We start from the raw sequence: 22,695 nt of genomic DNA, 5'->3' as shown, positions 1-22,695 counted from the left end.
CCTTCTGCTTGCAGGTCTCCTCTCTTCTTGATTCCAGCTTTGGGATCCACCGGACACTCTTCACTGACTGCCTGTTAGCAACTTTCCTTCAGGCATCCATAGAAGTCCACGACGAAACCCGACGCAAGTTCACACCTATGCACCCGCAGTCCGTGGGCTAGGTAACTTGGGTACTTCGGTGCTCACAAGGGTAGTGACTATCCTAGGGTCTAGTTTCCGAGTCTCGACTCTCTAGCTGCTTCAGAAGTGTCCTTAAACTGTTAATTGCTAATAACTACTATTTCTATCGACTTTTACGCATTACGCGTGAGTGTTTCCACTCTGCACCTGAATCCCGTGGGCCTCCCACTTCCTAACTGTTGCTAGTGTAGTGTAGCCCCAGCGATTCCCTAGGCCTAGGCCTATCCTATTTCCGTGACAGTGGTCCTTATACCACTTACTTAGTATATGGTTTGCGTGGCCCCTAGGGCCTAACTGTATTACTTACCTGTGTGACTTAATGTATGCTTGAATAAGACTGTGTTGTACTTACCTCTAATCTCATAAAGAGTGCTGAGGGTTTGACTAGAATAAATACACTTTATTTTATATATATATCTGTTGTGGTGTCCTTTCATTTGGTATTCAAGGGATTATATATGGTATCACAGCTGGCTTCACATGCCATTCAGAGTTTAGCCTAAGACTGCTCTTGTCCATGCTACCACTAGGATAGCTGGTCTATAAGGTTGACTTTACAACCAATCACCATAAGGGTTGTTTGGACTGCTATAAGGTGTACACTAGAACTAGTGACATCATACATCAGGCCAACTTCTCACACCTTCATCCTATCTTAGACCTGTGCCCTCTCAATGCCTTCCTCCATAAGGAAAAATTCTGCACTCAACTCTGGAAACTGGATTGTGGTGCTGTACTTGCAGGATCTCTATTTGCATATATCCTTCCTGCAGCCCAATGGCACTACCTGTACTTCGTGGTGGGACAGAAGCACTTTCAGTTTGCTGTGCTTCCCTCTGGTCTCACCATTACCCCTCGGGTGTGATGACACGCCTTCAGAGTTTGGGGTGCCAAACTTCTCCTATCTTAATGAATAGCTATTGAAGATGGGCTCAACCCAACCAACCGTCAACCTTTGCCAGACTATGGAGGACCTCCTGCAATCTTTGGAGTTCACTATCAGCATGCCAAAGTCACACCTGACTCCTTCCCAGATGCTCCTTTTAATCGGGGCCATTCAGGTTGCTGCCTTTTATCGGGAGAGAGAGTCCAGGACTTTCTGCCTGTGATCCTTATCCTTTAGCCTTAGGTCTGAATTTTAGAGAGGTCGACTCTGAGGTTGATGGAACTGATAGCTACCTGCATCCTGTTGGTGAAGCACTCCAGGTGGCATATGCGGGCTCCACAGAGGGATCTGAAGTCTCAGGGGCTCCAATTACGCGAGTACCTTTCTGACCACGTTCAGATTTCGGAGTAGACAATAAAGGATCGGCAGTGGTTGTTACTAGACTGTGATTAGATCAGTGGCAAACTCATCTCCTTTCACCATTCAGCGCTGACAGTGGTGACCAATGCATCACTTTTGGGTTGGGGGGCCATCTGGGAAGGTGGAGATCAGCGGCCTCGGAGCTCCAGCAGAATCCTGGCTCCATATCAAACTCCTGCAGCTGAAGGCCATCCTCATGGCATTGTAAGTTTTCCACCGATCCGTCAAGGGTGGCTGGTACAGGTGCTCAAGAATAAGAACACTGCTATGTGGTACTGCAGCAAACAGGATGGTGGGTCACGTACCCTGTGCGAGGAGGGATAGCTGAATGCCAGGCAGACAAGATCAGCTGTCAGTTACAAAAGATGACACAAGTTCTCTTCCACAACTGTGGAGAATCTTGGCTCGATCTGTTTGCCAGTGCTGAAAATGTGCAATGTCAGCACTTTTGCACATTGGAGTTTCCAAGGTGTCTCTCGCTTAGAGATGTGTTCTGCCTCAAGTGGACCTCAGGACTCATGCCTTTCCACTGATACCACTCCTGCCTCAAGTTCGCATGACAATCAAGACCGACCAGGCCAAAGTCATCTTAGTGCCTCCGGATTGAGCAGAGAGAGTATGGTATCAGAACTCCTGGGCTTGAGCATCTGTCTTCCCATCAGGCTGCCCTTCCAGGCCATTCTGCTGTTGCAGCAAGTGGGCAGCATTCTGCTCCTGGGCCTTCACAGTCTCCACCTTCATGCTTGGAGATTGACCGGCAGCAACTAAACACCTTCGACCTTTCTCTGGAGGTTATTGCTGTCATCTTGGCAGCCAGGCATCCCTTGAAAAAAATCTATATACACGTCATTGGGACATATTTTGTCTTGGTACAGTGCACAGCCAATAGAACCCCTCCAGGCAAAGTTATCTGACATTTTGTTATTTATTTTGTCCCTTGCCCAGCAAGGCTTTGCTCAGTGCACAGTTAAAGGGTACCTTTCGGCTCTTTCAGCTTTTTGCGATTGCCGGATCAGCCCTGAATGACAAACCACAGTATACCACCTTCTTCCCTGACAAGTTGGTATTGCAGGGACGGGCATCCTTCCAGCTTAAAGCTGTGACTCCATCCCATATTGGTCAAAGCATCACCTTGCTGGTGTTCTCTGCTTTGCCTCACCCTTCTAAGGAGGAGGTGAGACTCAATCACTTGGACCCTTAGAGAGTGCTTAGGCTTTACATATATTGTACCAAAGAACACCAGGTGGGCTATCAGTTCTTTGTGGGGTTCTGTGAAGTGAAAAATGGAAACTTTGCGCAGAAGACAACCATCTCCAGCTGGATCATGCTCTAAATTAAAATCTGCTACATATTGGCTACAGAGCAGCATCCAGTAGGACTATGTGCTCATTCTACCAGAGCAAAAGCTGCTACCACCGCTTTAGCACACGTAGGCCATTTTGCCCACTCTGTCCTGTAGGACTTTCTACTTTGCATCCATCCACAGACTCACCTACAAACAGGTATTGCTTTGGTATCTATTCAGAAGGTGAGGAATCTGTGGCTAGAAGTCTCTATCAGAAGACAAAGTTACTTACCTTCGGAAACGCTCTTTCTGGTAGAGACTCTATTAAACCGCAGAGTCCTAACTGATCCTCCACATTCTGTGGTTGGACTCTTATCCATTAATAAGATTCGAGGTCTACACTCTAGATCTGCACATTGGTCACACCAGTTTGTTTTAGGGCTCTGCATCTAGGGCCATGGACACTGTGGAAAGTAAGTGACCTACACGCACAAGAGTGGTGCCTATATATACTCCAAATGTCTTGTACGGACTTTAACAAAGTCAGTGCGGAGCTGCACAGCCTGGCACACAGAGATATGCTGAAAAGTTTCCGAATCCAGTCTGATGTGTGAAGAATATTAAAAAGGTGAGGAGTCTGCAGCTAGATAGAGTCTCTACCAAAAAACGCATTACCAAAAGTTTGCAACTTGTGTTTTTAACCTGACCTGCAGCTCCTGACGACCACCCAGGTGACCACCCTCTGGCCCACAGGCAACCAATGATTGCATCCTGTGGGAAGCCTGTGAAAATTCAAACAATGCGCCCACAATTAGCTGCAGGTCTGCACGGGTTCCAATCTGCCCTGCATATGTCTCTGGTGCCCTTGATCATATAATACTTTCCTGGCCTACTTGATTTCAAGTTTGCAGCAAGGTCAGTGCCAACACCTCGGGCCAGCCCTCTTAGTTAAAGTGACTTCAACAAGCACAAAAAGTGAAGAATTGAATGCTATCATTAATTTCAGCCACCAGTAATTATCCAGGCCACATTCCAATCCACAGATGTGTTTTTAGGTCGAGCCTGGGCAGCGCATACGCTGCTTTTCGAGGCATGCTGTATTGAGTTATGGATTAGAAGCTCCGCCCATTTCTTGCCCATCTTTTCAATTGGCTCCTGTTACTGTCCTTTCAAAATTGTTGCTTTTCATTCATGAATAGGATTAGTAGTCCCTCCTTGGTAACGCCTAGTCTGCATTTGTAACCTCCCATAAGGACTGGACTTTTTACTTGTGTTGTTACACGGTCTGCTTTATGTAGTCGGTGAGCACTATTTTCTTTAATGATCTTCCCATATTCCACCCATGACGTCGCAGTATGCCACCCGCTTTTATATTGTAGTAATGTATTTATTTAATTTACAGTGCGGCCTGCTTTAACTATAGCAGCCGCGCTTATTTATTTATTTAATTTACGGCGCGGTCCGCTTTCACTTTAGAGGCTGCGTTTATTTAATTTAATAGCGTGGTCCGCTTTCACTTTAGTGGCCGCGCTTATTTATTTATTTAATTTACAGCGCAGTCCGCTTTCACTTTAGCGGCCGCGCTACAGAACCTTTCTCGATTAATTTATTTTTGAGTGAAAGCACCCCAATTAATGTTTGCTTTCTTGCCCTAAGTGCACCAGGTATGCCCAGACGTGGGTCCTGGGCTCACTGTGCCACTGGAATCAAGCTATCCTGGCTGAAGAGGGGTGAAACCCCGAACCAATCCTAGGATGCTTGTTTCCGGTCCAGTGAGGACCTGGCTTGGCAGTTCGGGCTGGACTGTTCCCATGAGGCACAGGGTCAAGACTGATTTGCATATGGCCAGGTCTAAACTGGAGTGGCGGAGTGAGCTAAAGAATGATGATGGATTAAACCCAGATCTCTTGACTGGGGGTGAATGTTTTGATCAGTTCTGCATTTCTTCCATCAATTGTGTGTCTTTTGCTTCAATTAATGTTGACCGCGGTCCTTTCTTGAGACGCTGCTCACTGTAACCTGAACACGGCGTGCAGAGTCTAAAGAAAGTGGCGCGGCCACACTTAAAGTGGTCTCACATTTGCGAGAGTTTGAGCTATTGGCATTAGAAATGACAATGCCTTTTACATATGTGTTGCTTTTAAAAACAGATAAATAAAAGGCATTGTCATTTACAATGCCTATAGCTTAAACTCCCGAAAATGTGAGACCTCTTTAAGTTTCAGCTTGTCTGTGGCGTTTAGGACTTAGCAATGGTCATGAAGTGGGATGATACACCATGTCTCTCAATCTTTATTGGTTTTTCAGACTTATAACGTGCTGGCTAAAAGCTTTCCTCGCCGGTTTGTCCTGCCACTGGCCGTGGATGTGACCACTCCAGCAGGAACAGATCTCAATCCCTTGCCCTACACTACGGCGACGGCTGTGAGAAAAGAAGATGGCACGGTAAGAGCGTACCTTACTGCGTATTTATTTTATTGAAAATGTCCAATGATGTATTTCTAATGCATTCCGTATTGACAGGTGACTTACCTGCAGCTGTTTACAGGCAACTTAAGTTACAGAACGCCTCATGGTATCAATGAAAAAACAGAGGCTGTGAAACTGTCCATCCAGCGAGGGCCCACATCAGACAAGCCTAACTTAAACAACTCACAGACCCTGGTTTACATAACCAGTAATTGCAGATTCTCTGTTCATATATGACAGTTTACACGTGAAAAGGTCAGCCAGATTTCTACCAGCATCATAGAGGGTGGGTGGAGCGAGATGTTGCTGTTCCCTATGGGTGGTAGGATTTCCACTGTGGTGACCACCCACAAAATTGTGACTTTTTGGGTAATCACAAACATTTGCAATGCTTTTGTCCTAAACGTTTTGCACTTTTCAGTCTATAGAGATGTAAGGCGTGTGCTAAAGTGCTCTAAGCAATCCCAGCTTTCATGTAATTTTTTTGTTTTAAAACTGGTGAACATTTTGCACATGAAGAAAAAAAGAGAATGCATACATTTGCAGTGATATCTGCGTTTTTGTGACTCGCAAAAGATGAGTTAATGTACGCAGATTGTAGGTATCACATATGATTCAATTGTGTTACTAGTTGACAGGTGCCGTCACTGGAGATCAGTAGGTACATGTAAGTAGATTAGTAGCCCATTTAACATGTGGCTGGAGGCGTGCCAGCTCTTTCGAGAGTTGGGCATTGTTCTGCTCGATTTTCCCGGCCTTCTTGTGAGGAACAATGATTGAATGTGACTTCAGTCTCTTATCATTCAAGTCTAAGGGTTAGAGTAGTGAATGGAGCCTATTTACTAGGCACTTCGACATGATTCTGTGCTCTTCCCCATAGATCAGGGCTTGCACACATAGCCTAGGGGATAGATTCGTTAGTATTAGGGATAACCCGTCCTGTAGTGAGGGTATTTCATGGAGCCGTGCTGAATTCAGACCTGGTAGGCCTCAAACGGGAGAGACTCCATCTTTCTTTCTGCTCCGGCAGCTTGGGATGCTTCTAGGTCAAATGTAATGTTTTAGTTATGAGGTGTTATTCGCTTGGAGAGAACCGGTTCAGGCCGGCCCTTATCGAAGGATTGTATTTTTCTTCATGCCGAAGACACTACATCAGGCCGGCCGGCTGGGAACGTGTCCTTGGTACGGGGAGGTACAAGAATTTGGTGGGCGGCAGGTTACAGGCCGGAATTTTCCATGAGGAAACGCACCTCTATATTAGTGAAAGTCTGAGGCAGTTACATGTTCAGTCCGTAGGCGGCATCTAGCCGCTAGCAGTAAAGCTACTACTTATTCCAGGGAAGACAGACGCCATCTTGAAGGCGGAGAAGAACCGAGAGACAGATACTCTCCTAGCAGAATAGCCAGAGAGGAGAGAGTAGCCGATAAGGAAGAGGTCCCAGTGACTCGGAGAAGGGTGATCCGTGACTGCGGAGGTGTGACTTCCAGGCGAGCCGAGGCACAGACGAGAAGGGAACCTAGATGACCACTGAGTGCAGGCTACATACTACTAAGGTGATGTCGACCCTTTCTTATTAGAGTGTACAACTTAATCTTTCACTTTTCTTTGCAGGTTATGTGTTATATTGTAATGTTATGTGATTGCGTATGTAATGAGTAATAAAGTACCCAGTTTGTAGTGAACCAACATGTGCTGCGTGTTCTTGTATGAGAGGGTAGCCTATTCTTCTAGTCAGCTGCGGCTACATGAACAGATGTTAACCCTGATCAGGTAAGTGGTAACTGAATAAGGGAAAGAGGAGCCCCTCGAACCGGAGAACAGGCTATGCTCGAACTGGCAGTTTTTGTGTGATCTGATGAATAGTGAGACTGATTCCCTTTTTGTATGTTATGGTGATCATAGGATGAACTGTCGTATGGGCAGAGAGGTCTGGATTCGTATAGGATCGCGAGGCCGCCACTTGTGATACTGCCGTCTGGGTAGAGAGGTCTGGATTCGTATGGGATCGCGAGGCCGCCACTTGTGATACTGTCGTATGGGCAGAGAGGTCTGGATTCGTATGGGATCGCGAGGCCGCCGATTGTGCTGAGACTGCCGTCTGGGTAGAGAGGTCTGGATTCGTATGGGATCGCGAGGCCGCCACTTGTGATACTGCCGTCTGGGTAGAGAGGTCTGGATTCGTATGGGATCGCGAGGCCGCCACTTGTGATACTGTCGTATCGGCAGAGAGGTCTGGATTCGTATGGGATCGCGAGGCCGCCGATTGTGCTGAGACTGCCGTCTGGGTAGAGAGGTCTGGATTCGTATGGGATCGCGAGGCCGCCACTTGTGATACTGCCATCTGGGTAGAGAGGTCTGGATTCGTATGGGATCGCGAGGCCGCCACTTGTGATACTGTCGTATGGGCAGAGAGGTCTGGATTCGTATGGGATCGCGAGGCCGCCACTTGTGATACTGTCGTATGGGCAGAGAGGTCTGGATTCGTATGGGATCGCGAGGCCGCCACTTGTGATACTGTCGTATGGGCAGAGAGGTCTGGATCCGTATGGGATCGCGAGGCCGCCGATTGTAAGAGGTCTTGGTATATATATGAGTAGGAATTCCCTGTCCTTAGGTGGTAAGATATATGTGGTTACCTATTGTAGATAGGCCCTAGGGAGAGGGAGGGGGTAACGTTCTGGCTGGGTTAGTGAGGCTCTGATGAGCGGGTTCTATCTGATCCGAAAACCCAAGCAGAACATTTGGCGTCACGAACCGTTTACGAAACCTGTGTGCGTTGTGGTTGTATCGTGTTTGCTTTCGGCGCGTGCGTGGTTTCGTTTGTATATTATTTGTATATAATTGTGTGTGTAGTTTTTTTTTCCTTTTTTTTCTTCTTTCTCTTTTTCTTTCTTTTCCGAGATGTTTTCTAGAAAGTCGAAATCTACTTTTAAATTGCCCGTTGATATTCCCGGCTGGGATTCAACGCCTTATGAAGCCTTAGCCCGTGAGTGGGCTGATTCTCTACTGGTTTGAGTGAGAATTGGAATTCTTTTTTGGAGCTGGCGGAGCCGGCTAATGTGATTACTTGTTTACAGAAGGCGCCGGTATCTAAGGGTGATGAGCTTCCCGTTTTGGGGCGCAGAGGTTGGATTGTTCTGTCGGCGTACAGGATTCTGCATGAGAGGTTGTTGAAGTTACAGAAATCGCATAAGGATGTGGAAGCGAACTTTGTCGAGATTCAGAATGCTCATACTTTGTTACGGTGTCAAAATAAGTTGCTTGCTGACAAACTTGACACGTACCAAACTATTGCCGAGAGGGCGGCTGTGCGAATTGCTCGTTATAAATACAAGAATCGGCGTGGTCGGGTTTCGACGCGAAAGGTGCGTCTGGTCGTGGCGAAAGCCGGACTGGATTGGAATCCTGATGAATGGGATGGTAATATCTGGAACTCGAGTGATTCTCCTTCCTCGGGTGAGGAGTCTGCCAAGCGTGAGTCCTCTCGCTCCGGCCGTGATTGTAAGTCTGCTTCTTGCGCCTCTGATGGTGCACCCCGTGATTGCGCTCGTCCTTCGAGTGGGGTCGATGCTTCTTACACTGATTGTTCCTCTACGTGTACTGGTCGAGCTCCTTGTGATGCTCGTCCCGCGGTCTCGGTGCATCCAGTTTTTCGGCGGAAGTTGCAGCAGGCTCCCGGTGCTCCGAATGGTATTGCTTTAGACTCTTTGGAGGATTTTACTCAACAAGAAATTAGTGATATTTTGCAGCGATTTCGGCAGCGAGCTGGTGAGAGCTTACTCACATGGATGGGGCGCCTTTATGAACTGGGCGCTGCTGGCATTATGTTGGATGCTGGCGATTGTTTGAAGTTTTGTTCCTTGAGTTCGGATTCTACTGTACAGGATCATTTTCGTAACTTTAATGTTGGTGGTCAAATTTCTTTGCTTCAATTGGCGACTGAGGGTTGTAATCAGAAATATCCTACTGAGTCTGACTGGCCTGTGAATGACAAACCGTGGTATACTTTGCGCGATGCTGCACAACGTCTCAAAGAGGAGGTGATGAAAACGGCAATTTTTCTGAATACTGCTGACAGGTTGCTTGATGGTTTGTTGACATCTTCTGTGCGGAATCGTATTATTCGTTCTTCCCCTGTTGCTTATAAGCAGGTCATGATGACTTTATTGATTAATCAGACTGGTAACGTATTGTCTATGGTGCTGGAATCGGTACGCCAACTCGGTGAGTTGGGTGAGTGGTTTAAACCTGAACGGCAATCCCGGCCTGACACTCGTACTCCTGGTGACAATAAACTTACTAGACGTGATATGTTTTTTGGTCTTATGGCCGATGGTGTGCGGAAGGAGGACATTGACGGTGAGACTACTTCTCGTTTGTGGGAAATGTTTCGCAAACGTGGCTTGGATCGAAAGGAGGGTGCCCGGCGTGTTCGGACGACTGAGTGTGATCGTGGTTTTTCTGACGGTAGCGGTGATGACGACCGCCGTGGGCGCTCTGATCGTCGTGATGATCGACGTTATGTACGTGATTTGTCCCCCTGTCGTGAGAGAGACAGGGAGAGAGAGGGGGAAAGAGAGAGGGGGAGAGATGATTATGTTAACAGCAGACGTAGAGATGATAGGGATCAATCCCCTGAGTTGAGAAGGAGAGAGGATCGACACAGACTGGCCGATCGAAACCCGCAGTACAATGCAGAGAACAGGAATCCATTTCGTAATGGAGATGGATATGAACAGGAGGTATCGATACCTGGGAAACGTGAGAGTCTTTATCCTGATTTATCCTGGTACACAGAACGCAGTAAAAATGACTAGGAAATAGGTCAAGCTCCAGTACACAGATGGGCTCACAGAGATAATAGACCCTATGTAGATATTGATATTTATTGGAGACATCGTAATGTCCAAAGGGCCCGAGCATTGGTAGATACAGGAGCGGAGGCCACTCTTATTCATGGAAAATCAAAGAAGTTTAAAGGTCAGCCTTTTACAATTACCGGATTAGGTGGAAAGGAAACTCCCGCAGTTCAAACTTTACTTGAAATGAGAATAGGTAGAATTCCTAGAAAAGAATACTCTGTATTAGTGGTACCACTCTAATTCATAATTGGAATTGATATTTTGAAAGGAATGACTTTGCACTTAGATGATGGATGTTACCAATTTGGAACTAAACATTATATATCGTCCAGGCCTGTACGGGTTGGTCGTTTAAGAATGCCCCCCATAAAAGTTCCCCAGGCGACAAAAGTGGTTCGTCAGAAGCAGTATCGTATTCCAGGTGGTCATGAAGAGATTAGTACCACTATTCAGGAGTTGGTGGATGCAGGAGTTATAACCCCAGTTACTTCTGCTTGGAATAATCCTGTTTGGCCTGTACGTAAGAGTGATAATTCTTGGCGCATGACTGTTGATTATCGAGAATTGAATAGACACACACCCTCTTTGACTGTTGCAGTACCGGATGTTATTACCCTAATTGAAAGAATACAAAAACATCCAGGTACATGGTATGCGTCCTTTGATATTGCTAATGCTTTCTTTTCGATTCCTATTGCCCCTGAGTGTCAGGAACAATTCAGTTTTACGTGGAACGGGCGTCAGATGACGTTTAGAAGTCTTCCCCAGGGCTATGTGCATAGTCCTACGATATGTCACCGGCTGGTGGCAGAGCATTTGGCTGAGGTACCGGTTCATCCGCAAATTCAGATATGTCACTATATTGATGATATTTTGATCCAAGGCGAAACACAAGAGGAAGTTCAGACCCAATTGGACAGAGTCATTGAGTGCCTGCGTGAGAAAGGTTGGGAAATAAACCCGGATAAGTTACAAGGTCCGTCCCAGGCTGTGAAATTTTTGGGTATTAATTGGCATGAGGGGCACCGAGAAGTGATCCCTCAGGTTAAACAGAAAATTCTTGATTTTGCAGTTCCGAGGAATAGGAAAGAAGCCCAAAGCTTCATTGGTTTGTTTGGTTTTTGGCGCCAGCATATTCCTCATTTGAGTCAAATATTGGCCCCTTTGTACCAGGTCACTCGTAAAAAGAATGCATTTGAATGGGATAAACCACAGCAAGATGCGTTCAGTCTGGCAAAAGAAGCAATTCAGCATGCTCTGGATTTATGGCCTGTATGTGATGGTGATGTGGATTTGAATGTGTCTGTACAAGGCCTTTATGCGAATTGGAGTTTGTGGCAGAAACAAGGCAAGAGTAGAGTACCGTTAGGTTTCTGGACTAAAAAGTTACCTGATGCTGGTGAGCGTTATACACCTTTTGAGAAACAGTTACTTGCATGTTATTGGGCTCTGGTGGATACCGAGCAATTGACTTTGGGACATGATATGGTTTTGCGACCTGAAATTCCTATCATGCAGTGGGTTATGAGTTCGCCGAAAACTCACCGAATTGGACACGCTCAAGAGGTGAGTGTGATTAAATGGAAATGGTATATACAAGACAGGGCACGTGTGGGACAAAAAGGAGTTGCATCTTTGCATGAGCAGGTGGCACGGGCGCCATCAACTGAGACTGAGAGTGAATGTTCCGTACCTTTAGTACAGGAGTCTCCTGTTAAGTGGGGTAGACCTTTTGATGATTTGTCCGCAGAGGACAGAAACCATGTCTGGTTTACGGATGGTTCAGCAAGGTTCATAGGGACGAAACGGCATTGGAAGGCGGTGTCCTATAATCCGATCACACAAAAATTGCTGAGTACAACTGGTGAGGGTAAGAGCAGTCAATTTGCTGAACTCTATGCTGTTTATCAAGTTCTGAAACAAGAGTTACCTGGCACATGTCATATTTTCACCAATTCTTGGTCTACTGCCAATGGGCTGGCAGTTTGGTTACCGACTTGGCATTCCCATAGTTGGAGAATCCATTCAAAAGAACTGTGGGGAAAAGAATTATGGCAGGAGATTTGGGAAATGCTCCCACAGAGTACTGTTACAATCTTCCATGTGGATGCTCATACCCCGATAGACTCTCTTGACAAATTCTTTCATAACATTGCAGATGAGAAATCTAAAATTGCTGAGGCAGTGGTGGACAGGCAAGATTCTGATATTGCGGGATTGGCGAAATGGGCCCACCAGAAAGCAGGACACTTTGGAGAGAAAGCCACTAGCAGGTGGGCTGCTGATCGAGGAATTTATATTTCCCTAGATTTAATCAAAAATGTTATTCTACATTGTCCCATTTGTCAGCATATCAGGCAGCGCAAAGTGCCCCAAACTGTTAAAGGTCATTTACATCGCGGGAAATTGCCCGCTCAAATTTGGCAGATTGATTACATCGGTCCACTTCCTATGAGTAGGAATTGTCAATATGTTTGCACTATTGTTGATACATACAGTGGCCTGTTGGTGGCCCTTCCCTGTAAGCAAGCTACCCAATTGAATACTATTAAAACATTGGAATTGATTATGATGTATTATGGTGTGCCATTCCAAATTCAATCTGATAATGCATCCCATTTTCGTGGAAGATTGGTACAGGAATTCTGTGTGGAAAACAATATTGAATGGGTGTTTCATATACCATATTATCCACAGGCCTCGGGTCTTGTGGAGAGGTTGAATGGCCTGCTGAAAGATCAATTACGTAAATTAACAGATGACAAGTATAAGAATTGGCGAGACTTTTTGCCTCAAGCGTTATTGATTTTGAATAACCGTCCTTTTCTAAATGCTGAATCCCCACTTATGCGTTTGTTTCCTCCGAATGTTGATGCTAAGCCCAATGAAATCAGAGAGACTGTGATGTACTGGGAAATTACTCCTGGAGCTTTGGCTCCATGTAGAGCGACCCCAGGGTCGGCAGGTTTAGACTTGCATGCCATGGATGACACCGTTATAAAAAGTAAGGATCGAGTCATCATTGAAACTGGTGTTGGTGTTCATATACCAACTGGAAATTTCGGATTAATCGCCCCTAGATCGGGGCTGGCTGTAAAAGGCATTCAGGTGCTTGGAGGAATCATTGATAGTGATTATCAGGGAGAGATTAAGGTGCTCCTGCTGAATAGCAGTGAGGTTGACTTACTGATACATCAAACTGACCGAGTGGCTCAATTGCTAATAATGCCTGTTTTCAGTGGTGAGATCACAAAAGGCACTGCCCCAACGTTGCTAACTGTACGAGGCCAGAAAGGTTTTGGCTCCACAGATAATCCTGGGGCCAGAGTTTGGGTGCAGTCGCCTAAGAATCCCCCTGAACAAGCAGAAGTCATTGCAACCGGTCAAGACAACACCATTTTAGTTATGAGACCAGGGAAAGATAGCTGGGAAGCAGTCCCGGCTGACAAATGTTACTTACGAGAATGAATAATGCTTGTATTTGATTCTCTTTCAGATCATTCTTTGGACTGTTGCTGCAGGATGTGTCGGCGTTGGACTCCTTTTGGGCTGGTACGACGAGAGAGGAGGGATCCCATCAACCCGGGCTGAGTTGAGAACCCGAGTGTCGCGTTCCTTCGCTGCGTGGGATTCGTCGTCGAACTTTTGGACTACGTTAGCAAAACGGGTGACTAAAGCCCCTCATTTTTGCTTGACACCGATGAGATCGGTGACTGATATTCTAGCGACTTGTTTAGTTGCTGTTCCTGCTTCATTGGAGACTTTGACTCATATTTTTTTTTTTTTATTTATTTATTTTTTTTTTGAAACCGTTTATTACAATCTCAAGAATATACAGGTATGGGCCCACAACCTTCCGGCCGGCCGCTAGAATGACAGGAGCATATGACATACATACAATAACACTTGGCGTTGCAGAGGAGCAAAATCAGGAGGTATCAGCGTCGTGGGCCACATCACTCCGACCCCACAATACGGTTTCATTTTACACAAACAACACAAAAACCACACCCGCAAGGCAACCTGCAATCGACAGTAGCAGCACATGCTCCCCAAATGGGGGACCCCAGCCATCCACAGGAGTCTAAAGAGGGGAAGGGGAACAGATCGAGGACTGGGGGAATTCCATGCTCGGGGCTAGGAAAGGAGTCAGCTAAGGGGACGGGGCTGGTGAGACCGCAGGCAGCAGTGGTGGCGCGCAGATACCCCCGCGGTAGGCGTTCCATGGGCCCCATACTTTCACCCATGCCCCAGGCTTACCCCTCGCCACATACACCACCTTTTCTCGGAACATGCACCAATCCATGTGTTCTTTCCAGGCCGACACCGCCGGGGGCCTCTGGGATCCCCACAGTTGGGCAATGTCATGCTTAGCTATCATATATCCCAGAGTCACCCATCGCGTCTGCGGAACCGAGTAGTCAGTTGGTTCCCACACATTCAGCAGGCATCTCCTCGCTTCAGGCAGCAGCGCGACATGCGTAACCACTCGCAGGACCTCATGCACACCACGCCAGAATCGCTCCACCTTCGGGCATTCCCACAAAATATGCAAAAAAGTCGCCAAAGCACCACACCCACGCTTACACAACCCATCCTCAGCATAGCCCATACGCAGAAGCCTTGGCCCCGTCATGTAAACCCGATGGAGTATCTTAAGCTGGACGAAGCGAAGGCGAGCCGGTATGGCCACCTCCTTCGGAGAGGCCACCGCGGAAATCCAGTCTTCGTCGTCCAACTCCAGCCCGTTGGCAACCCAAGCCTCGCGGAGGCCAGTCAGCAAGCCCGAGCGATCATTAATCAATTTTTTGTAGATGAGGGAGATCGTGCTGTCCGGAACATGGCCATCCAGCACTCTATCCTCCAGGGGGGAAGACTCCGGGATGGAGGCGACGTCTGGGAAGACTGAGCCCAGCGCGTGACGGACCTGCAAGTACCGAAAGTATTCACTGCCCTGCAGCTGAAACTCCGTCTGCAGCGTCTCGAATGTTTTAAATCCCCCCCTCGTCCAGAGGTCCCCCACTTTACTGATGCCGATCGTGTCCCACTTCTCGAAGCCCTTCGAGGTCCACAGGGAGCCCAATCTCTCAGACGCGTACAACGGTGATGCCCGGGTCAGACGGTCCTTCCACCCCATAGCTGCGTTAGCCGCGTGCCATACTCGTACCATGACACGCGTAGGTCCCGTCAGGCGGGGTCCGGGCGCGCCAGAGTAGAGCGCTCGATTATAGTCGCCACCAGGCAGGAGCATCTTGTCCATTTCAAATGCCGGGTTTAAGGCGAGCCCGTAAAGGCCATGATTAATTGCAGCTAGCTGGGAGGCCCAGTAATACCGTTTAATATCCGGGAGGGCAATCCCCCCGTCGTACCATGGGAGCGTCAACTTCGCCAGGGCAATACGCGGCCTCCCGTCCCAGAACAGGCGGCGCTGTAGACTCTCCACCTCACGGAAGTAGCGCGCCGGGACTAAATCCATAGTATTCTGGAGAGCGTACAGGAAGCGTGGCAACAACATCATCTTAAACAATGCCGCCCGGCCGAGCGGCGAAAGCGGCAGGCGCCGCCAGCGCGCGACGTCCTCCTTCAAGCGCTGGAGGGGGGGAAGCAAATTCCGCTCGTAGCGGGCCTCCGGGTCCAGAGTAATGTAAACCCCCAGGTACCGAAACCCCTGCGAGGCAATCTGGATCGGACAGCCCCGCGGGAGGACGGGAGCCTCCCCGGAAAGCACATACACACATGATTTAGCCCAGTTGATGACAAGGCCTGAGTTGCGGCCGAATGAGCGCAAAACATCAACCAGGACAATCAGTGATTTACGCGGGGAGGCTAGGTACAAAAGGATATCGTCAGCGTATAGGGACACGCGGTCCTCATATTCGGGGGTCCAACGGAGACCACGGATGGAAGGGTGCCACCGCAGCCACTCCGCCAGGGGTTCCAAGGCCAGCGCGAACAGGAGCGGCGACAAGGGACAGCCCTGTCGTGTGCCCCGTCCCAGTTCGAATGGGACCGATACTCTTCCATTCACCACCACCTGCGCCAATGGGCCCGAATACAACAATTTGACCCAGCTGATGAACCCCGGGCCAAATCCAAACTTCGCCAGCATGGCCCAGATGTATGGCCACTCGAGCGTGTCAAACGCCATGGTGGTGTCTAAGGACGCCAATATGGCCGGCTCCCGCACAAACGGGACACGCGCGAGCACCCCGTGCAAGCGCCGCAGATTAAGGGCCGTGTTGCGATGGGGAATAAAGCCGGACTGGTCTTGGTGGACCAGGTCGCCCACCACGCCGACCAGCCGGTTGGCTAGCACCTTGGCGAGGATTTTGGGCTCCGCATTCAAGAGCGAGATAGGCCGGTAGGATGTAACCCGGTCTCGAGGTCTCCCCTCCTTGTGGATCACCACGATTGTAGCCAGACGTTGGTCCAGCGGGAGGGAGCCCAGCGAGTGGGCCGCCAGGAACATCGCACGGAGGTGGGGTGCCAGTACATCCGGTCGCAGCTTATACAACTCGATAGGAATGCCGTTCGGGCCCATGGCCTTGCCGGATGCGACCGAGCGTATGGCGAGGGCAATTTCGTCGGCGGTAGGAGCGGCATCTAACGACACCCTATCCGCCACCGAAAGGGAAGGCAGCGCGATATCCCGAAGCAGGGCATGGGAATCCTCCTCCGAGCAGGGAGAAACCGGGGAATACACCTCGCGAAAATAATCCGCGAAACAAGAGACAATGTCTTCTGGCTCGGTGACACGCACACCATCCATCCTTTCAATCAGCGGGACCACACGACTCGCTCTCTCCTTTTTATCCAACCATGCAAGCAGTTTACCAGCCTTATCACCCACATCATACAGTCGCCCCTGTTGCTCTCTATAGAGGCCCCTGGCCGCCTCCGTGACGAGGGCCCTGTAGGCCGCCTGCTTAAGTTGTAGGACGTGTAGTGCAGCATCCGTCACCCCACCCTCTAGATCACCCTCCAGTTCAGCGATTTCGGCCTCCACCCGGGTCACCTCCTCCTGCTCGCGCCTCCGGGCATGGGAAATAAAGGAGAGGGCCTCCCCTCTAAGAACTGTTTTGAAAGCTTCCCACAGGGAGATAGCCGAAGGGACGGACCCCACATTCTCATCGAAATACCGCTGCAAGGATTTAATCAAATCAGCGCGAATGGTGGGGTCGCGCAGGTACCAGGCATTGATTGGAGCTACTCTGCCCTCCCCCCTCGGGAAGACATCAACGTGCAACAGGAGCGGGGAGTGATCTGAAATACCCCGCGCCAAATGGCGCACCTCTCCTACCCTCCCAACATAGGCCGCAGGGACAAGGACATAATCAAGCCGTGAGAGGCTACCATGGGCACCCGAGTGGAAAGTGTACTGCAGCTGCGTGGGATGTTTTAAGCGCCAGCAGTCCACCAATCCCAGTGTATCTAAGAAGCCGGACAGCCACGCCTGCGCCCGGGGGAGGTCCCTAGGGGGGTGACGATCCACGGTCCCAGAAACCACCGCATTGAAGTCCCCCCCAACCACCAGAAGCCCCCCCGGAAGGTCAAGGAGGAGGCGCCCTAGGTCTGCAAAAGTTGTGGACTGTAACGGTGGGACGTACACTGATACGAAGACAACTACTTTACCCTCCATTCTCCCCACTAAGACAGTGTAGCGTCCCCTCTCATCATGGCGCACCTCGTCTATTTCCAACGGGAGTGAGTTCTTCACCATGATGCCCACCCCCCGTGAGCCCGACGTGAAGCCCGAGTGGGCCACCAAACGATAGCCACGCCGATTCATGGCACAAAAGGAATTACCAATAAGGTGTGTCTCCTGCAGAAAGACCACATCTGGCGAAAGTCGTTTCAAATACTGCAGGACCACACCTCGCTTAATCCTATCCCCCAGTCCGTTAACGTTCCAGGACAATAAAGTCAGGTCCCTACCCCCCATCACATACAGAAGCCATCATTCGTCCCCCGGAGAGCACCTTAAAAACACAAATACAATAAAGGGTTTGCCTTGCGGTAAAAACAAACAACACCCCACCCCAACCCACCCAACCCACCCATCCCAACAGAACTCCCCCCTCCCTGCACCCCTGCATGAGCCCAAACAGCCCCCCCAAAGTGCAGTGTGCCTGTCGCCCCATGAATGATTAAACTAACTAGTCCCCCAGAGGAGGAGGGAGAGCCCCCAAGAGACCCCGTACCACCTCCACAGGAGGGAGACTTAACGAACAGTCAAAAATGACGACAATGTTGTCCAGAGCAAGGCCTACTATTAGTCCCTCAGTCCTGATCCGGCGAGCCCTCCCCTCCAACCGCGCCCCCCCACCCCCCCGGCCCCGATCCCCGGGCAAGCAGTCCAACCAGTCCCCGGCTGCCTTGGGACGATCAAAAAAGTGCGTGCGGCCATCCACCTCCACCCGCAACTTAGCTGGAAAAAGCATCGCATACTTGAGGTTCAGGTCCCGTAGACGACGTTTGACTCCGAGAAAGCTCAGTCTCTGCTTCTGGACCGCTGGGGTGAAATCAGGATAGAAGTTCACATCCATATTGTCAAGTCTGACCGGTCCTTGTTGCCTAGAAGTCTGAAGGATAGCGTCTCTGTCCCGAAAGTTGAAAATCCAGGCAATGAGAGGCCTCGGAGGGGCTCCGGCCTTAGGTCTTCCTCCGGGAACCCTGTGGGCACGTTCCACCGCAAAGAATTTACTCAGCCCCCGGGGCTGGAGATGGGTGAGAATCAGGTCCTCCACAAACAGGTCCGCCGCCGCCTCCTCACGTCCCTCCGGCACCCCGACAATGCGGACATTGTTCCTCCGGGCCCGACCCTCGGAATCCTCCAGTCGACGATCCATCAGGGCGCTCGCCTGGCCGAGCCGGCGAATTCCTTTTGGAGGGCCGCCACGTCCGCCGTAAGGCCCGAAGTGGTGTGGGCCAAAGAATCGACCCGGTCATTGGTCTTGGATAAGTCGGCCCTCACCAGGCCAACATCCACGTGGACCGAGTCAATCTTTTGCGCCAGTGTGTCAAAGCGCTGGTCCACCGAGGCCTTCATCTCGGCGATAGCGCCCATAACATCTCGCAGGGTCAGATCCGCGGGCAGCGTAGGAGCATCAGTCGGGCCCCCAGGGGACCTATGCGGCACCTCGGGAGATCCCTTCTGGAGGGTGTAGCGGTCCATGTTGTTGGACTGATGGGCCGCGCCACGGCGGGTCGATTTCACCTTTGCCTGGTCGCCATCTTGCTTTGTGGACATGGTTTCAGTCCCCAAATCGTGCCAATCACCTCGGAAAAGGCCAACAAACCAGTTCACGGGCTCCGGGGGGGGGGCCACCACAGGTCCGCAGGACGGATCACAGCCGGCGGGCCAGCAGGGCACCCCAACAAGGCCACACCACCGCACACCGCCCCGCAACCCAACCTCGCCCGAGCAGCAAGGAGGGTGCAAAAGCGAAAGTGAAAGTGCGGGGTACGCGAGTCGCCCAGCCCTGCCCGCCGCTGTTGATCACTTTGTCTCCGGATCGCCCCGCAACTCCAATCCGGGGGGCCGGCGTGGAGAAGGCCGCAAACCTCAATCGGTGCTCCCGCCGGTGTCCGAGGTCCAATTTGGAAACAGAAAACGGGTGACACCTCAGCTCGGGCTCACCAACACAGTCCCCTCATCTAGGACAGGATATTTTCAGGATTTATGTAGGAGGTCACGGAGGTCCTCGGGAGCCTCGCACCTACGCGGCCATCTTTGTTGCGCGCTAGGCTCCTCCCCCCGACTCATATTTTTAATATATCGAATGCTCGCCCCAATGTTCTTCTGGGCGATTTTGCCACCCATGAGTATTGCCCCTTGTGTACTGTACTGTCAGACCCGATACCCCCCATCCAGTCCCAAATAGTTACCTATAATATCACACAGGGTGATTTGTGTTTTTTCCTTACTTGTGATCCTAGTGCGATTTCTGAATGTATGCGTTTAAGATTGAAAGGTGCCACTTCATTCACCGCTCATGAACGAACTTTGTGCCTTCGAAGGACACCAAAAACATGTACTTCTGTTCAGAATAACATGACTTGCAAGAGTTTGGTAGTTACCCCCAGTCATTATCGCACGATGTTACTACCTGCCGGATGGCTTTTCTCATGTGGTAATACTTCCTGGCCATATATTCCCGCAAATATTTCTGGAGGCCCTTGTGCCATTACTAGACTGAGCTTGTTAATGTTTTCATCACATCCGAATGCCAACTCTCGTGTGATTTGAGATACAGTGAGGTTACAGGAGGATTGTGACTCATCTTTGCATTTATATTCCAAGTCTGAATACCTTAGCCTGGCTATTTCAATTGTTGGTGTTCCTGCTCTGGCAGTTTATAATGCCAAATCTATTGGGAAAATGGCCTGCTGGATGGTAAAATCCATCAATCATACTTCTACAGTCCTGTCTGACATGCTATTAGACGCCCAGGGTGAACGTAGGGCTATCTTGCAAAATCGAGCGGCCATTGATTATCTTTTGCTTAAACATGGACACGATTGTTCTGATTTTGAGGGTCTTTGTTGTTTTAACTTGTCGGATCATACAAAATCCATTCAAGCTCACATTGATAAACTACATGACTTGACAGAAGAAGTTAGAAAACACATTGACCAGGGCTGGTTTGACTGGCTCTTTAATTGGTTACCTGATTTGCATATGTTACGTCAGATATTAGGAGGTATTCTGATTACTATCGGCATTTTGATTTCTATCTGTTGCTTTATTCAGTGTATTCCTTCACTACTTCAATTCTGCACACCTGGTACTAGACATAGATCAGTTAGTCTTGTTTCATATTATTCTTCCACAGATATTAGTTCTGTTTAATGAATGTATAATAGACTGAAGTCAAGGGTGAAATGTTCTGCTCGATTTTCCCGGCCTTCTTGTGAGGAACAATGATTGAATGTGACTTCAGTCTCTTATCATTCAAGTCTAAGGGTTAGAGTAGTGAATGGAGCCTATTTACTAGGCACTTCGACATGATTCTGTGCTCTTCCCCATAGATCAGGGCTTGCACACATAGCCTAGGGGATAGATTCGTTAGTATTAGGGATAACCCGTCCTGTAGTGAGGGTATTTCATGGAGCCGTGCTGAATTCAGGCCTGGTAGGCCTCAAACGGGAGAGACTCCATCTTTCTTTCTGCTCCGGCAGCTTGGGATGCTTCTAGGTCAAATGTAATGTTTTAGTTATGAGGTGTTATTCGCTTGGAGAGAACCGGTTCAGGCCGGCCCTTATCGAAGGATTGTATTTTTCTTCATGCCGAAGACACTACATCAGGCCGGCCGGCTGGGAACGTGTCCTTGGTACGGGGAGGTACAAGAATTTGGTGGGCGGCAGGTTACAGGCCGGAATTTTCCATGAGGAAACGCACCTCTATATTAGTGAAAGTCTGAGGCAGTTACATGTTCAGTCCGTAGGCGGCATCTAGCCGTTAGCAGTAAAGCTACTACTTATTCCAGGGAAGACAGACGCCATCTTGAAGGCGGAGAAGAACCGAGAGACAGATACTCTCCTAGCAGAATAGCCAGAGAGGAGAGAGTAGCCGATAAGGAAGAGGTCCCAGTGACTCGGAGAAGGGTGATCCGTGACTGCGGAGGTGTGACTTCCAGGCGAGCCGAGGCACAGACGAGAAGGGAACCTAGATGACCACTGAGTGCAGGCTACATACTACTAAGGTGATGTCGACCCTTTCTTATTAGAGTGTACAACTTAATCTTTCACTTTTCTTTGCAGGTTATGTGTTATATTGTAATGTTATGTGATTGCGTATGTAATGAGTAATAAAGTACCCAGTTTGTAGTGAACCAACATGTGCTGCGTGTTCTTGTATGAGAGGGTAGCCTATTCTTCTAGTCAGCTGCGGCTACATGAACAGATGTTAACCCTGATCAGGTAAGTGGTAACTGAATAAGGGAAAGAGGAGCCCCTCGAACCGGAGAACAGGCTATGCTCGAACTGGCAGTTTTTGTGTGATCTGATGAATAGTGAGACTGATTCCCTTTTTGTATGTTATGGTGATCATAGGATGAACTGTCGTATGGGCAGAGAGGTCTGGATTCGTATAGGATCGCGAGGCCGCCACTTGTGATACTGCCGTCTGGGTAGAGAGGTCTGGATTCGTATGGGATCGCGAGGCCGCCACTTGTGATACTGTCGTATGGGCAGAGAGGTCTGGATTCGTATGGGATCGCGAGGCCGCCGATTGTGCTGAGACTGCCGTCTGGGTAGAGAGGTCTGGATTCGTATGGGATCGCGAGGCCGCCACTTGTGATACTGCCGTCTGGGTAGAGAGGTCTGGATTCGTATGGGATCGCGAGGCCGCCACTTGTGATACTGTCGTATGGGCAGAGAGGTCTGGATTCGTATGGGATCGCGAGGCCGCCACTTGTGATACTGTCGTATGGGCAGAGAGGTCTGGATTCGTATGGGATCGCGAGGCCGCCACTTGTGATACTGTCGTATGGGCAGAGAGGTCTGGATCCGTATGGGATCGCGAGGCCGCCGATTGTAAGAGGTCTTGGTATATATATGAGTAGGAATTCCCTGTCCTTAGGTGGTAAGA

At 49.4% G+C, this 22,695-nt stretch overlaps 1 protein-coding gene across 3 annotated transcripts in view; it reads left to right on the top strand.

Moving 5' to 3' along the window:
• Positions 1 to 22,695, top strand: part of LOC146856881 (carotenoid-cleaving dioxygenase, mitochondrial-like) — a 529,204-nt gene that overhangs the window by 485,650 nt on the left and 20,859 nt on the right. For all 3 annotated transcript variants that reach the window (XM_085647341.1, XM_085647340.1, XM_085647338.1), the window contains exon 9: positions 5,079 to 5,216. In XM_085647341.1, coding sequence (XP_085503467.1) covers positions 5,079 to 5,216 — 138 coding nt within the window. The remainder of the gene's footprint in view (positions 1 to 5,078; positions 5,217 to 22,695) is intronic.

Source organism: Triturus cristatus, chromosome 3_2 (assembly GCF_964204655.1).
Source record: "Triturus cristatus chromosome 3_2, aTriCri1.1, whole genome shotgun sequence".
NCBI lineage: Eukaryota > Metazoa > Chordata > Amphibia > Caudata > Salamandridae > Triturus > Triturus cristatus.
This window is presented reverse-complemented; position numbering and strand designations above follow the sequence as displayed.